General features: G+C 57.5%; 6 protein-coding genes across 7 annotated transcripts; 1 reads left to right on the forward strand and 5 right to left on the reverse strand.

The window, feature by feature from the left end:
• Positions 1-180: 180 nt before the first annotated feature.
• On the reverse strand, positions 181-1980 carry IUM83_12278 (OTU ovarian tumor-like cysteine protease; the record flags this gene model as incomplete). Its single annotated transcript, XM_067936895.1, has 1 exon — positions 181-1980. The coding sequence occupies one exon, from the start codon at positions 1978-1980 to the stop codon at positions 181-183; it is 1800 nt and encodes a 599-aa protein (XP_067800096.1).
• A 2362-nt stretch (positions 1981-4342) lies between these two features.
• IUM83_12279 (cleavage stimulation factor 64-kda subunit) lies at positions 4343-5861 on the forward strand (the record flags this gene model as incomplete). Of its 2 annotated transcripts, none has more annotated exons than XM_067936897.1 (4): positions 4343-4391; positions 4560-4638; positions 4742-5302; positions 5639-5861. In XM_067936897.1, the coding sequence occupies 4 exons, from the start codon at positions 4343-4345 to the stop codon at positions 5859-5861; spliced, it is 912 nt and encodes a 303-aa protein (XP_067800190.1). The 2 variants fall into 2 exon arrangements, with proteins under 2 accessions (XP_067800190.1, XP_067800191.1); XM_067936896.1 differs by having other exon boundaries at positions 4742-5225; positions 5745-5861.
• Positions 5862-6187: 326 nt separating this feature from the next.
• On the reverse strand, positions 6188-7192 carry IUM83_12280 (RRNA-processing protein EBP2; the record flags this gene model as incomplete). Its single annotated transcript, XM_067936898.1, has 1 exon — positions 6188-7192. One exon carries the CDS (start codon positions 7190-7192, stop codon positions 6188-6190), a length of 1005 nt encoding a protein of 334 aa, XP_067800255.1.
• A 172-nt stretch (positions 7193-7364) lies between these two features.
• IUM83_12281 (uncharacterized protein) lies at positions 7365-8610 on the reverse strand (the record flags this gene model as incomplete). The annotated part of the gene is made up of 2 exons (XM_067936899.1): positions 7365-8385; positions 8453-8610. 2 exons carry the CDS (start codon positions 8608-8610, stop codon positions 7365-7367), a joined length of 1179 nt encoding a protein of 392 aa, XP_067800254.1.
• A 3572-nt stretch (positions 8611-12182) lies between these two features.
• IUM83_12282 (uncharacterized protein) lies at positions 12183-13283 on the reverse strand (the record flags this gene model as incomplete). The annotated part of the gene is made up of 1 exon (XM_067936900.1): positions 12183-13283. The coding sequence occupies one exon, from the start codon at positions 13281-13283 to the stop codon at positions 12183-12185; it is 1101 nt and encodes a 366-aa protein (XP_067800174.1).
• Positions 13284-13466: 183 nt separating this feature from the next.
• On the reverse strand, positions 13467-14351 carry IUM83_12283 (pectate lyase; the record flags this gene model as incomplete). Its single annotated transcript, XM_067936901.1, has 1 exon — positions 13467-14351. One exon carries the CDS (start codon positions 14349-14351, stop codon positions 13467-13469), a length of 885 nt encoding a protein of 294 aa, XP_067800173.1.
• Between the last annotated feature and the right edge of the window lie 632 nt (positions 14352-14983).

Below are 14983 nucleotides of genomic sequence, written 5' to 3' on the forward strand. Positions count from 1 at the left end.
GGGTGCTCGTCCTCTTCGATCGAAGACAAAGCGGAGACTTTGTGTCTCTCCTTCGCTCCGGCGCCAACTTCTCCTAGCCGGATGCATCTCTATATCTTACAAGCTTCCTCACTGTCGCGAGTCTTCACCTCGACACGCGGAAGGCACGACTCCGATCGCTACGGCTGAGGTTCAATTCTCTCAGCACGCAGCCGACACGGGGCGACCCTGGTGGAACACCTTCTTGCTCGACTTCTTGATTGCCACGGAACGCGTGGCCGGCGGGGCCGGAGGGCTCGGCACAGGAGCAGGAGCAGGAGGAGCCACAACTACGGGCTCAGGAGCGTTCAGGCTGGCAGAAACCTCCTGCATCAACGCCAACGCGGCTGCGCTGGATCGACGACGCCGTCCGCCGTTGAAGACCGCACGGCGCGGCAGGTGGACACCGGCGTTCCTGGGCTTAACCGAAACAGCCTCGGGCTCCTCCACTTCAACGTCCAGCACCGTGGCCGACGTGGGCTTTGCAGGCGTGGCAGTGTTCACGGTTGCCTTCTTGGAGACCGGAGACGAAGTCGGCTTTGACACGGGGGTCTTCTCGGGCTCGAACAGCACCACCAGCGGGGCCTTGGGCTTCACAACAGGCTTCAACGACTCTGGCTGGAAAAGCACTACGCCGGGGCTCTTCGGCGTCTCCGGGGGAGTGGGGATCTGCGCCCTCGGCTTCGTTCGAGGAGAAGCTGCCTTGGGTTTCACGGTCTGCACAACCGGAGCAGGTGCCTGGACCTTCTTGACCGGTGGAGATGGCGTTGGAGTTGGTGCTGGTGCCGTTGGTCGAGACTTGGCGGGCGGAGCTGGGGCTGGGGACTTCGGCTTGCTAGGCGGAGCAGGTGCTGGGGATTTCGGCTTGCTGGGTGGAGCAGGCGCTGCTGTCTTCGGCTTGGCCGGCGGTGCAGGCGCAGGAGCATTTGGCCTGCTCGGTGCAGCGGGGGCTGGTGTTCTCGGTTTGGCAGGTGCAGCTTGCGCCGGCGGGGCGGGAGCTGGAGCCTTAGGCTTCTCGGGCGCTCGGGCCTTGACCTTGAGCGGGGCCCTCTGGTGTTTCTTGCGCCCAGAACTTCTCTCAGCGCTGTTGCTGGCATCGGGCACGGGCTTGCGTCCATACGCCCCCTTCAGGCTTCGCGGACGCTTATCGGGTCCCAGCGTGATATCTACAGGGCGCGCGCCGAGAGAGCTGCGCCGCCCCACGTCCACAAAGCTCAAGCTCAGGTCTGACGGACGCGCGCCCAGCGACGCGCGGGAGTCGAGCGAGGCTCGCGAGGGAGTCACCACTCGCCGGCACAGACACATGTCGGAGCATCCGTGCTGCTGCTCGAGAGGCTTCTCCCTCTTGCGGAGACTGCTGTAGTGGTCGTGCTTCAGCAGCAGGTTGATGGTCTTGCCTTTACCTTCCTTGGTGAGCGCGTACTTGTCCGTGTCGATACGCAGCCGCTTGACAGGGCCTGTGTGCACTATGATGTTGACGCCCAGCAGTCTCGAGGCCGCTACGAGCTCCGGGTGGCCGCCCCACGCGCCGGCTTCCCGCAGCCTCTCGCAGTACTCGACGACGCCCTCGCCGGCGACGAAAGGCTCGAAGAAGGCGCGCTCGAGGTCGATGAAGTCCACGAGCCGGCGGCGTAGCTCCAGGTGGCGCCGCTCGTGGCCGTAGAGCTGGTCGCTGAGCGCGCGGAACAGGCAATTGCCGTCCTTGCGGATCGGCGCCACCTCCCAGCCGAGCCGCAGATACTGGCGCTTGTACTGTTCGTCCGTGAGCCAGTTGGCATCTCGGGACGTGACGCTGCTGTCCACCACAAACGAGTTGTCGTACGTCACGCGGGGCGCGTACGCCTCGGCGCCGGCGAACTGGCGGTGCGCGCGCTGCGCGGCGAGGCGCTGGCTGTTGGATCGGCTCCGCGAGTTGCCGCGGTCGCGATTGCGGGCGTGGCTGCGGAGCCACGCGAGCGACATCGCGCTGCTAGTGCAGGTAAGTGCCGGGCGCAACAGCTTGCACGCTCTGACAAGTAGTGTCGGTCGCCACTCGACGCAGCAACGCGGTTGCAGGCGAGCGTGACAGTCCGAGAATGAGCCGAGGACGCGTCGGCCTGTCCGAGACCGAGAGAGCGAGCGCTGGGGGAGTGGCGCCGCCGCTTTTTTTGCGGCGAGGAAAGCCCGGGCGACGGTGGACCAACTGCAAAAAGGCAGCAACGAGGATGCAAGAGACGCATGGTCGGCCTCCAGCGCGGACGATGGAGCTCGAGCGGACGCGCGAGGACAACTTGCACTCGCGCAAAACGCCAATCAAAGCAGCACGAGTTGACAACCGCGATGGGCAAGAGTTCAGCACACAGTCTCAGTACAGTATATAACCAATACCATGACATGAAACCATTTTACAACTTGTATTTCGGGTAAAAAATCTTGATGTACTTAGTTTGATTATATTGAACTGGCTACCTGCGAGGAGATACGTTGCAGGGATGCTACCCGAGATCTGCTTTTGTCCGCCGATGCTGCCGGTCAACCACATCAAACCAGAGCCCTCCTCCGGCGGCAGGAGTGCACGCAGCATTCAGCCACCACCTCTCCTTTGTTGTCCTCGTTCTCCTTGCCTGCTGCACTTCACGGGGCTATCCCGATTGCAGGCGTCATGCGATCCCTTCCGCGCTTTGCTTTCACACCCAAAGCACGATTGGTGTAACCAGCACCACAGTATGATAATGCTCCGAGTAGCGCTGTCTCCGGTTCAAGGATCGACCGGCTGCAGGCGTCCGGCTCGGGTGAGGAACACCGTGAAGTAACGTTCCTGCTGGGGGAGGGGGGCACCGGCCGAGGTGCTTGACGCCTCGAGCAGGCAGGCGAATTACTCACGCAGACTTCGCAACACAAAGCGCGAAGCCTTCGCGTGTGGGCTCGCCACAATTCTGACCTGCCGACGGTCGACCATCGTGTGTGGGTCACTCTGGATTCACCAGTAGAGGATAGATGTGCATGTACCCTAGCTGAAAGACGACGTTGCTTCTTGTCGCACCAGCCTTGGCGTGCGAGCTCGACATCCTGATGCCAGCCCAACTTCACGCCGTGGTCGAGGGACAATCTCTTGCTTGGATCGGCTGACCCGGCGATGATCAATTCAACCGACGACGTACAGTACACGTTAAAACCGGCTGTGGTCTAACCATGACTCCCCGCCAACGCCAAATCGAAAAATACTGCCGGCGCCAAGACCATGCTCGTCTGACGTGGTTGAGATCGAGGACGTGTTGATGCATAGCTCGCGTCGATAAGAGAATCCAGACTGCCGGAAGCGTCCCTGGCACACTGTGGTTGCCGGAGCCATCCGTGGGCAGATCCATGAGTGAAAGAGAGGAACGGGACAAAGCAAGCCTCCGTACATGCCCCGCCCTCTATTTTTGCTTACGTCTCGCTGGTACACCCGAGACGCATGAACATAGCTCGCCTCTTCTGAGCAGCGTTAGATTATCGGGACGTCGATCAACGAAAGCGAGCCGTGCGGTGCTGGACCCGGTCCAACAATCGGCGACCAAATCCAGACTGTCGTTAGATACGGAGGAGCTGGTACAGTACAGCCTCATCCTTCAGGTCGTTTGCTTCTAGTCTCGCCTGGACTGCATCAACAAATTCGCTGTGTGCAAGGGTGCACAACTATTGCAGAAGAACCCGAGTGTAGAAGCGATTTGGAAGAGACATCATGCAGAACTAGAGAAACATGGTTTCACACCGCTTGATATGTGCAATGCCTAGCCGAAGCGCCTCGCCAGGTACACTATTAGCGCTGGTATCTCTTGTAGATCATCGAGCTCGACGGGCTCTACGATAGAGTGCACAGCCGCTGGAGGGGAAACGGATAAGAGCGGCGGTACCTCTTGAGAGTCGGGACTGCAAAAGAGCCATCGCCATCGGAGACTGCGCCCACGAAAACCAAGACGGGAAGCGGGGACACTAACAAATGCTTACACGGCCTGTGGATCCGACTTGTCAGCGTGGCAGTGTCAGTTTCGCAGTCGGCTGGTCGTCCGTGCGCTGCTAATGACGCCGGTGGTCTACAGCCAAGCTCTGTGACTCCAAGCTCTGTGCCTACATGTAGTACATGTACCAAGCGGTTAAACTGTCGAACAGAAGTCGGTTTATATCAACGAGATGCGTGTGCCAACTTCAACTCGCATACTCAAATCATGCTTGTATGATCCGAATAGATAGTAGCTATCTCGTGTAGTACACCTAATAATGATAGTAAGCCAAAACTATGATATAAGAGCAGCACCTTGGATTCAAGAGCGCGTGATCCCAGTGCCTCAAAACTCGCGCCATAATGAGCAATAAGTCGCGCGCGAGCTCCGCCAAGGAGCGCAGCGTCTTCGGTACGTCCCTGGGCGCCGCCAACCCCACGCCATCTTCTTCCTCTGTGTCCCAGCTACGCGCTGGTCGTTTTCCCGGGCCGCAATTTGCCTCCCTTCGCCACTAATGCCACTTTTGCTGTCCTGTACACTGCTTTCTGCGACTTTGTGCTGTGATTCAAACTTTCTCAGTCGGAAACATCCCGTACGATGTGACGGAGGACATGCTCAAGGAGATCTTCTCGGAGGCTGGCTCCGTCGTGAACTTCCGGTGCGTTGGGGCCTCCTAACGCCCTCGGAATGGCTGCCGATGGGGTGGAGGAGACCGTTCCACTGACTTTGCTGGTGTTTTTACTGTATTGCGTCGCTCGCAGCCTCGTGACCGACCGAGAGACCGGCAAGCCCAAGGGCTACGGCTTCTGTGAGTATGCGGACGGAGCCACGGCGCTGAGCGCCATGCGCAACCTCAACGGGTACGAGATCAACGGCCGCAACCTGCGCGTGGACTTCGCGGACGGCGGTGACAAGTCTGGGGGAGCGGACAGAAAACGTCACGACAATGGCGGCCACACCCGCCACGGAGGAACCAGCAGTAGCAACTTCAGGAACGGCGGGGCAGATGGAGGCCCCCCGACGATGGTGACGGGCGAGATGGCGATCCACGCCATCGAGTCGGCCATTGCACGGCTGGGCCCAGTCAAGCTCTACGACATGCTGGTGCAGCTCAAGGAGCACGCGAGACAGAAGCCGGAGGTCACCAAGAGCATCCTCATGGCCAATCCGGCCCTCACGCACGCGATAGTCCAGAGCTTCAAGACGCTGCAGATCCCCATTCCGTCGTCGACAGAGGCGCAACCGGTGCTGCTGGCTCCCCCTCCAATGATGCACCAGCCGCCACCGATGGCCGGTAGGATGATGCCACCTCCGCCTCGCCCGCCGATGATGGGTTCTGGACCTGGCATCCTCGGGGTGGCGCCCCCCGGCGTCCAGCCGGCTATGATGGCTCCTGTGCCGTCACCAGCTTCGGCGAAATCTGGCGGTACGCGCTGGAGTGCACGACCTGGGCCTCTGGCCGCCCAAGCCTCAAGCTCTGTTATGGCCGGCAGACCCGGAGCCGTTCCTACCTCCAGCCCAATGCACGCTCAGCCCCAACCGGGCTTGATGCCAACTCCGACTGGCCCGCCGCAAAGTAGCGGTCCTCCGAGCAGTAACCTGGCGCATGCTAGCCGTGACCCTCGACGTGCAGGTAGAGACCCTCGATTGGCGAAGAGGCCGTATCCTGGTGAGCAAGGCCAGGTGCCGCCGTCTGGAGATAATGACCCGTCAAAGCGGTCCAAGCCGAGCGGTTTTGGCGATAACGCTGCGCCTGCCGGACAGTTCGACGCCATCGCCGAGCTTGCGCGCGACATGACCCCGCAGAAGCTGGACATGTTGCCGCCTAACGAGCGACAAATGCTGCTGGCCTTCATGCAGCAGAACAACATCCCGTTTTAAGCGAGTGGGAGTTAGGTGAGAGGTGTCCATCGATAGTATCCTAGCGCCCAAGTAATCTACGGCAGTGTCTGCTTCATAATGAAGTCCACGAAACCAAATTGTGATCAGACCTGTTTGCCTGAGCTGACTGCAGTGAACAGTACAACTAACAACGACAGAAGGCTAAGCGAACACCAGGCACCAAAAGAATGAAACAAAAAAATATAAAGCTCTTTATCATCTAAAGCGGAGCAGCAAGCCACAGCCCGACGCGCACCGTGAGGGTCTCTACTGCCTAACTAAGCTGATACGCTTCGGCGTCGCCTGCGCCCCGCCCATCCAGCTATTTACCGCCGACTCTTGTTGCGCTGGCTGGCGCGCGCGGCCTTGCCGGCGCGCTTGCCGCCCTTGGGTGTGGCCTGCGCCTTGGCTTTGGCCTTGCGCGCGCCGGGGAAGCTCGACATGTCGTTGGTGCTCTCCTTGGTGTTGCTCTTGGCGTGGCGGCGCTTGCCGCCGAAGCCGAACTTGGCGTTCTTGGCCTCGCGCGCCTTGTTGACGCGCGGTTTCTTGTTGGCCGCGTCGCGGTCGGCGCCGGCGTGCTTGCGCTTGCCGCCGATGATCGAGTCGAGCTCTCCGTCGTCGTCGTCCTTGAGCTTGCCGCCCTTGTCGGCGCCCTTCCGCTTCTTCCACTGCTTGACGGCCTCGAGCGTGTCCTTCTTCTGCTGGTTGCGCTCCTTGACCTTCTCGGCCTGGATCTCCTTGGCCACCTTGCGGTGCGCCTGCGACTTCTTGCGCTCCTCTACGGCCGAGATCTTCTTCTGCTCGTAGATGAGCTTGTCCTTGACCTTGGCCATGTGCGCGTCGCTCTTGAGCATCTCGGCGAAGTAGTCGTCGGGCCGCTTGTAGGCCACGCCCTGCGCCTTGAGCCGGTCCTTGGCCAGGCGCACAGCCGCCAGCGTGTTGTTGTAGAAGGCCACCTCGCGCTTCAGGTCGTCGTGCACGCTCTCGAGCTCCAGCGGCACGGCGCACGTGTCCAGCGTCTCGACCCACGGCAGCGGCTGGGCGTCCCACTCGGCCACGAGCGCCAGCAGCGCCTCGCGGTGGTACACGCCCTTGCTCTCGCGCTTGGCGGCGTCCGCTTCGGCCTGCGCCTCGGCCACCAGGCGGCGCTCGATCTCGGCCTCCGCCTCGGCCTCCGCGTCCTGCTCGTCGTCGCTCTCGGCGTCGCTGGCGTCGGCGGCCGCCGAGCTCAGCGCCGGCGTCTCCAGGATCTCCTCCTCCGCTGCGTCCTCGGCGCGCACCAGCGCGCTCACGGCGCGGCCCTTGCGCGCTCCGCTGCTCTTACGGGCCATGGCTCTGACTGCTGCTTGCGTAGTGAAGAGCTACACGTATGGAGCACTGGCCGCGAATTGGTTGGCCTCGACATTTTGGCGCTTTTTGGTGTGACGTACGTGGAATACCGCGTTGGAGTGACGCAGAAGAGTGACTGACTGTAGCCATCTGACCACTTCAACTTGCCCTCGGTCACGAAGGCAGCTGCCAGGCCGTCTCGTTCGTGACGCGGTTCACGTAGTACGTCTGCTGCGTGGCCGGGTCGAACACTTCTTCCCATTGCGCTGCGACGGCGGGTTGCGGGGCTGTATAGTCACCGCTGGATGCGTCGGGGTTGTAGTAGTACCCGTCCGTCTTCGTTGCTGCCCCTGACGGCAGGTCGGCTGCATTAGCGTAGCTATCATAGCCTTGATACTGGTCTTGCGCATAGCCTTCTTGTCCCCATTGCTCTGCACCGTTGTACGCGTAGTTGTAGTCTCCGTCATTTGCGTTCCAAGCAGCGTTGGGGTCGACTGACGCCTGTGTCTCGTCGTAGTAGGTGCTGCCGTCGTATCCCGGGTTGGCTACCCATCCACCGTTGCTCGCAGCACCGGCACTGTTCCCATAGTCTGTGGCTGCTGAGCTGTAGCCTGACATGTCGTACGCGCTGTACTCGGTCCCGTACCAGTTCGAGGCGCCGGATTCGTTGCTGCCACCACCGCCAGCGTAGCCTCCATTTCCGTAGTAGCTACTGCTGTCTACGAGGCCAGCTGTCCCTCCAGCCATAGTAGGGGAAATTTCTAGCGCAGTAGCGCTATTGTATCCGTAGTCGTAGCCTGTTGAATAGCTCGCCGAATACCCTTCGTACCCCGTCCAAGTCTCGGTAGCGTTAGCCGGAGCCGAGGGGTAGTAGCTGTAGTTGTAGTATGGATCTGTAGCTGCTTCGTTCGCTGGCCATGTTGAGTTCGGCGCAGGCCATGGCTGCTCTGAAGCAGTGGTGGTAGCATTTAGTGTTAGATCAGTAGTGGCGGGGATTTCAGTAACAGCAGGAGGATCTTGAGTATTGACTGCGGGGGTAGCATTTTCTTGGCGATGTAGCTCTTCCTCCTCCTTCTTTCTCTTCTCTTCGAGCTCTCTCCGGTGCTTGATGTAGTCCTTCGCCCGCTGGCGTTGTGCTGCTCGCTCGGTCCGGGCCAACATCTTCAGCCGTTTCCACTCCCAGAATCGTTCGGCCCTGTTCACATCATACAAACATCGTCAAAACTCTCTTCGCCAGGCTAACGCTGTTCAACACAACGTACAGGGAGTGGTTGATCAACACAGTTCGACTCGAATCCAGCGAAAATTCTACGAGGAACATCGCAACTGGAATATCCTCCACGACATCCTCCTCTTCGCCTGCAGCTTTGCGCCTCCTTTTGGGCAAGGGTGGGTCATACGGTTGTGCCAGGGGAACCATGCTTTCAGTGACCAATTGCTTCGGGTGCACGTCCGCCAGCCATGTTGTATCCGACGAGGGTTCTGGCGGAGTTTCAGAATTCTGCCCTTGGTTGTCTGGTACAGGTGCTCCAACTTCAGTTTTGCCCCAATGCTCAAGCTGTCGCCACGCACACAGCGCTCGTTCAGCAGGCTGAGCTTCTCGCGGGCTCAACTTCTTGAAACGTATTGTTTGTCGGTTGCGAACCCACCCGCGTAGGTCTTCGCTCGTCCAGATCTCATTTGATTTAGGTTGGAGCAAACCGAGACCCGGTAGCGGAATCCCCACTCTTACGTACTCGTCGATAAGCAGCCCAAAAAATCTGGCACGAATGGATAATTGTCGACGCGCTAAGGCATGCAAGCTTCGGAGTCTTCTCTGTACAGATGAGTCCGTGCTTAGTGGTGGTGCCATTCCCAATGCATTCTTTGCTCTGTACGCCATTCGCTTCGCTTGACGAGCATCTTCTTGACGTCGCAGCCACTGGTCACTCTTTTCTTTACGACGAGCGTCAACTACGCGTTTTGCCCGAAGAATTGGTGCCTGGGACCGCCAGAATGTCTGGATTTTTCGGGCACAGCGCTCCTGACGGGCTCGCAGAGTCCTAGCACGCATTTTATCCAGGTCTCTGCGGTCTCGAGCTTCCTGCTCTTCTTGTAGGCGCTGGGTGCGCTGGCGTCTGCCCAACGTTTGAAGAGGAACGGGGCGTAGTTCCCCGCAACTTTCCTTTGGGTGAACTTGAAGAGCACAGCGCCCACAAACTCGACGAGGTGGGTCACCACAAGCTTCACATTCCCATTGAACGGCGTCGGCTGCTCCAGCGATTGAGAAGTTCGTGGATGGCTGCTGGTGCGAGGTCTCACTTTTATCCTCCTTGTCCCGGGGAATACACGACGTACAGAGTTCCAGCAAAGGCTCCGTGCGGTGGGTTTTCAGGCCGCCGCGGCGATGTAAGAAGCCAAAGCATACATCGCAGAAGAGCGACTCACTGGTGTTGCCTTCGTCCTCACCGCTGGCGGATTTCTCAGCAGGGTTCTTCTTGTTCTGCTTTCTCATCTTGGCTGAACTTGCTTTGGGTGAAGGAGGCAGCTTCGGTTTTGGCTTGGTGCCAGGTTTTGGGATACAATCAAGGCAGCGACGCGATGCGAGCTGGAATTTGCATAACCCACATAGCATGAGTCGCTCAAGCTCGTGCTCTCGTTTAACAGAAGGCTGGGTTTCATCATCTTCTTCGTTAGTGTCCGTTTCAGGCTCTCCAGTGCTATGAGGTGACCCAAGATGTTCCTCATTGCCTTTTTCATTGGCCTCACGAATGGGCTTGGATTTGTGGTACTCCTCAAAGCATTGAACGCAGAAAAACTCGTCGCAGTCGTAGCACACCCACACTGCACAGCGATCGCAGTCCTTCCGTCCATTGCATGCGGCTTTCAGTGTTCGCTCTGGGGGAGGGAATGGCACGGGCTCGCCTTGAACGTCTTCAGCTCCTAACCTTCGTGGCTTATGCCATGTCGAGTAACCCGACCGTGGGTTCATCCAGTACGGCAGACCCCACGTTGGGTCCAGGAACTTCTCGTACGTCGCTTGCATTCGGCGTCGTAGCTCCCAACGTGCGAGCAATCTTCGAGCTTGTGTTTGCACCACTACTGCAGCGCGAGAAAGCTTCTGAGTCCTCAGCTTAAGTCGTATTTCAACCAGAGCTGCTGCGCCTTGCAACTTGTTGTGCCGCCGTGTAAAAATCTTTTGAAGACGCGTAGCATGGCGAGATAGCTCGTCTGAAACGTACACTTCGAATTGGCTCGACAAAGGCTGCATTGTCGGGTGGTAAAGCAGCGAAAACCACAGCAACGCCAATACACGTGCTTCGGTACCACCATAACGACCCCAGTACGGAGAGGCGCTCTGAGAGTGCTGAGTTAGCGAGATCTCGCCCAGTAGCCCGAGCACGCGCACAAATGCTGCGAAGTCGAGGGCTCCCTTTGCTCCACCTGTGGCTCTAGCTACTGCCACATCCACATCTACCGACGAAAATGTTTCGACAGCAGTCATTGCTTTAGCTCCCTTCGGAGGGGGTTTCAGGTTTCTGCGAGTTGGAGATGATGAGGTTGGTCCTGTTTCAACGGTAGGGGCTTGCTGAATTTGATGGGCAACTGGTTTCCCTCGCTTAGCGAGTGATCGAAAGAACGCCACGGCCTTAGCGCGCTCCAGTTTGGTTTGGAGAAGAGTCTTACCATCCAGTTCACGCCATACAAACGGCATTTTCCAACCACTGGCGATCAAAAACGCCATTTGGAGAATCGGGAACGACACGACAGTAGCGTGATACTTGCTACTGTTGGCAGCGGCAGCCTTTTGCTTTGTCGGTGATGGTCTAGCTTTCAAAGAAGACCGTGACGGTGCAGGTAGGTCAGATAGAAACGGCTGCAACGCATCTTCAAGACTTGCACCGAACGACTGCACTACGAATCCATCAGCCATGTGCTGTCTGCAAAGCAACAAGCTCTGGTCGCAAAAGGTAGAAGTCTCTTCACGCTTCCAGACAATCCGCAGGACTTTCGCCATTCGCGACGGCAACAAACAACGAATACGATACCACTGCTGCACTCGCATAGAAGCTGTTAACCGCTTGTGTTTTTCCACACCCCAAACCTTGGCAAGCTCTTGTATCCTCTTTTGTTTAAACCATCGAGCAATTTGTCGGGCAGCGTGTTGACGCTTTTGAGCACGTTTCCATTTCCACCGGAGAACGAAGCGCAATAAAAGACGCTCAGCACGGCGAAGTCGAGCCAATTGTCTGCCTTGAATGCCTCGAACACGTCGCTGAATCTCCGTCGCTGCTTTACGTCTTCGTACTGCGCGAACTTCCACTTTCTGCGCCGCAGCCTTCCAAGCTCCAATCTGGACTCGTTGTCTTTCACGGTAACGTCGGTAACACCGTTGCAAAAGCGTTGCTGCTTCGACTTGAGGGATTTGAGACCTTCGGTTGTTGATACCCTTCCCTTGTATGGGTTTCAGTAGTGCCATTAGTCGGGCTGGTGGAGGGTTTACCCCGAGGTTTGGTGTGAAGTGATACGCTTTACCAGTACGGCGAACGGGTGAAGTCACTGCAGCTGGCAACCCACCGGCACCGTTGAACGACTGAGCAGAATTAATTCGACGAGCTTTATCTGCCAGGCGAGTCCGCCTCGCGAGTTTCTTGCGTCTTGCTTCAGCCGTAAGAAACTTGCGCTGCTGGACCCACCGCCGTAAGTGCTTTTGAATTAGTACAGCGACAGCCTGTGAGCGCTTGTGCTCGCGTTGTACCAATGCAAGCCATTGAGTGACGTGTTTCGCCCTAGCGACCTCACGTCGAGCCTCCACACCGAACCAACTGCAGACAGCCCGAGCAATACACTTCGCTGCGCGCTGACGTCGTAGCTGGTTGTGTAGGCGGTGCCATCGCCTCCGCATCGCGTAGGGAAATATCGCTTGATGGGCGATCAAGTAGCCTGCACCGCGTCTTTCGATCATCCAGACAGCGCGTGTTCGTTTGGACATACTGCGAAGCAGTGCGAGAGCTACACGCGTTCTTCTTGGCGTTGACGTTGTCGAGTTTCTAGCAATTTGCGTCGAGTCCGATGCCCTCGATACAACTTCTGTAAGCTCACGGCAGCGAACAGCTTCCGTGCGTTTGCGAGCGCCGTCACCAGCGACTGACTGCGCCATTGACGTGTTCGAAATGCTTGTTGAAGAAGGCTAGCAGCAGCCTGCCGCGTCTCGCGATACTTAATAGTACGATTGCGGAGAAAGTGGCGCCATGCCATCTGCAGTTTTACAGCCTGACTCGAGCGATACTTGATGCGGAACGCCAAAAGTTGACGCTTCTGAGTTTGCAGAGCGTCGAGTTCTCTCCGCAGACGTCGTGCTTCTAGGCGCCCTCGATGTCCGCGGTAAACACGCACAATTTGTGCCATAGCTCGACGCTGGGCTTGCAGCCGTAGTTCCAGCGTGAGCACCCACCAGCGACGAAAGTAGAGTTTATAGAAGCGATGCTGAAAGCGGACCAACACGTTCCGCGCAGCTTCCAGTGCCCGATCGCTAGCGAGGTTTCGCTCAAATAGGAACTTGGACGGCAGGATTTTCTCGGCGCGACTTATCTCCTCGCGAAGCTCTGCATCCGCACGTGCCACTGCCTTCTCGGACCGTCGCAATTCCTTCCCTCTGGCTGCCAGAGCTGTCTGCATCAGCACATTAGTCTCCGCTATGTTTGCAGCGAATTCCTCTGCAATATTCTTGCCGTTGTTATTGACAACGATGCCAGCGCGCTCAGATGACGACGGAGCAGCAGGTTCCAATCGCGTATCCACCACCGACACAGTTTGCCTTGTACTCGCTGCTTGCTTTTGCGACAGCGACCTCGTAGCACCTTCGTCACCATCTTTCTTCTCGTCGTCGGCGCTCTGATCGGATTTTTGCTTCGCATTAGCTTTCGCCCTGGCCTTCCGAAGCGCCAGAATCTCTCGATAGAGCTCCTTCACGTCCGATTCTGGAGACACCTGCTGTGGCTGAGCTCGAGGCTGCGGCAGGACCTGTCGGACAAGCACACCGTCTACTGACTCGAGACGCTGGCCAGTCTCGATGGTCCGCAGTGCCGCTTGCAACTGCACCAACTTGTCCATCGTGGCAAACGTTGGCGGTTGTGTCCTTTCAAGATACATGTAGTCATATCGATTTAGACTCAAGTTGAAGTGATTTCTGAATTTGAAATGTTACCACTACAATTCACGTACAGGCGGCTACTTGCCTCTGCTTCTAGTTGCCTAGTCATTTCTTCTTCCCTGGGAGAAGCTTATTTGACCCCTTCACGGGCGTACCGTGCCCGGCATTTGCTCTTGTTGTTGTTGTTGTTGCTGCTGCTGCTGTAGACCGCCCTTGCCCTTGCCGTTGACGAGGTGAATGTCGTTCATCGAATACTGGCACACGGGATACTTCGGTCCGTTGCCCAAGTAGAGAGGATGGTCACCCTTCTGCACACCGCGCGACCAGCCGCACTCGGTGTAGTTTTCCGCGCCGGGTTTGACGTAGATGTTGCGCAAGACAGCCTCGTCCTTGAAGTTTTCGTTCATCATCACGATACTCACGTTCGGCTCCACGCGCTGCGCCTTGATGACCTCGAGGTCGGCATACACGTTGCGGATGTTCACGAAGCGCTGAACGGGGTTGTTCTTGCACGACCCGCACGCGCGATACAACTTGCCGAAATCTTGGGCGAAGAACCCGTCGATGATGACCGTACCGAATCCGTTGTGTTGGATCACCTTGTCGTCCGCGTAGCGAGCACCACCGCCAAGAACTCTCGATACGCTGGAAGCATTGCCACCCTTGATGCTCAGGGCGTCTTCGCACACATCATCCCACCACACATTCTCGATCGTGCAATCATTGTAGTCGCAGTGGACGCCCTCCATTTGGTTCACACCAATAATAGCGTTTTTCAACGTAGCACCTGCTTCGAGCAGGAACACGGCTGTGGTGTTGCCACTCTCCTCCTGGCCGTGACACGTGAGGTTGGAGCGGTCGAACGTCTGCATTTTTCCGTCGAACACTTCGCCAGCCTTGATGATGTAGGCCTCGTCAAAGGAAACACTGCCTTGGCTTACAGGCCAAGTTCCATCGGGCACAGGGAGACTAAGCACCATTGTGGCCGAGAGAAGTAGCGTCGCCACGGAAGACAGTGCTTGAAGCATCGGGAGCTGTACTTGGTTGGGAGACGGCAAAATGGAAAATGAACCGGTAGTAGGGAGGTGCCGAAAGCGAGGACATGTCGTTAACCCCTCATTGAACGATCGACTGTGTTGATGGGATGGCCGCCCTGTGCCTCGTCATATCGGACACCATCCAAAGTACACAACTGTCTCTTTTTGAGTTTGGTTACTTCATTACCTACGGATTCGATAGATTTACGCAAAGTACCTAATCCACAACGTCTCTTGACTTTGGTTACTTCATTACCTACGGAATCGATAAATAGGCTCCAAACTTCTCTTGTACAAAGCTCAACTAAGGGGGTCAAGTGGAAGCAGCCAAGAGAGGGAAATATGGTAAATCCCTGGATAGCTCTGAATAGGAAGAGCCCCTTGGATAGTCTATTCAATGTTCGTGCACGTGGACGCCACGCTCCCCGCAACTCGATTGTTGCCAATAATACATTGCTGCAGCAGCTGCACAGGAACCGATACATCGTTGACATGCGGTAGCAGCCATCGGATCGCTGCGTTAGCGGCTGCTATTCGGGTGGGTGCAATTCCAGCGGCTGGTGCAACATTACTAGTTGATTAAACTTAGTCAATCCGGATTAAAATGATCCCGTATACATCAT

This window comes from Phytophthora cinnamomi (assembly GCF_018691715.1).
Source record: "Phytophthora cinnamomi strain GKB4 chromosome Unknown Contig2, whole genome shotgun sequence".
In the NCBI taxonomy this organism is placed as follows: domain Eukaryota; phylum Oomycota; class Peronosporomycetes; order Peronosporales; family Peronosporaceae; genus Phytophthora; species Phytophthora cinnamomi.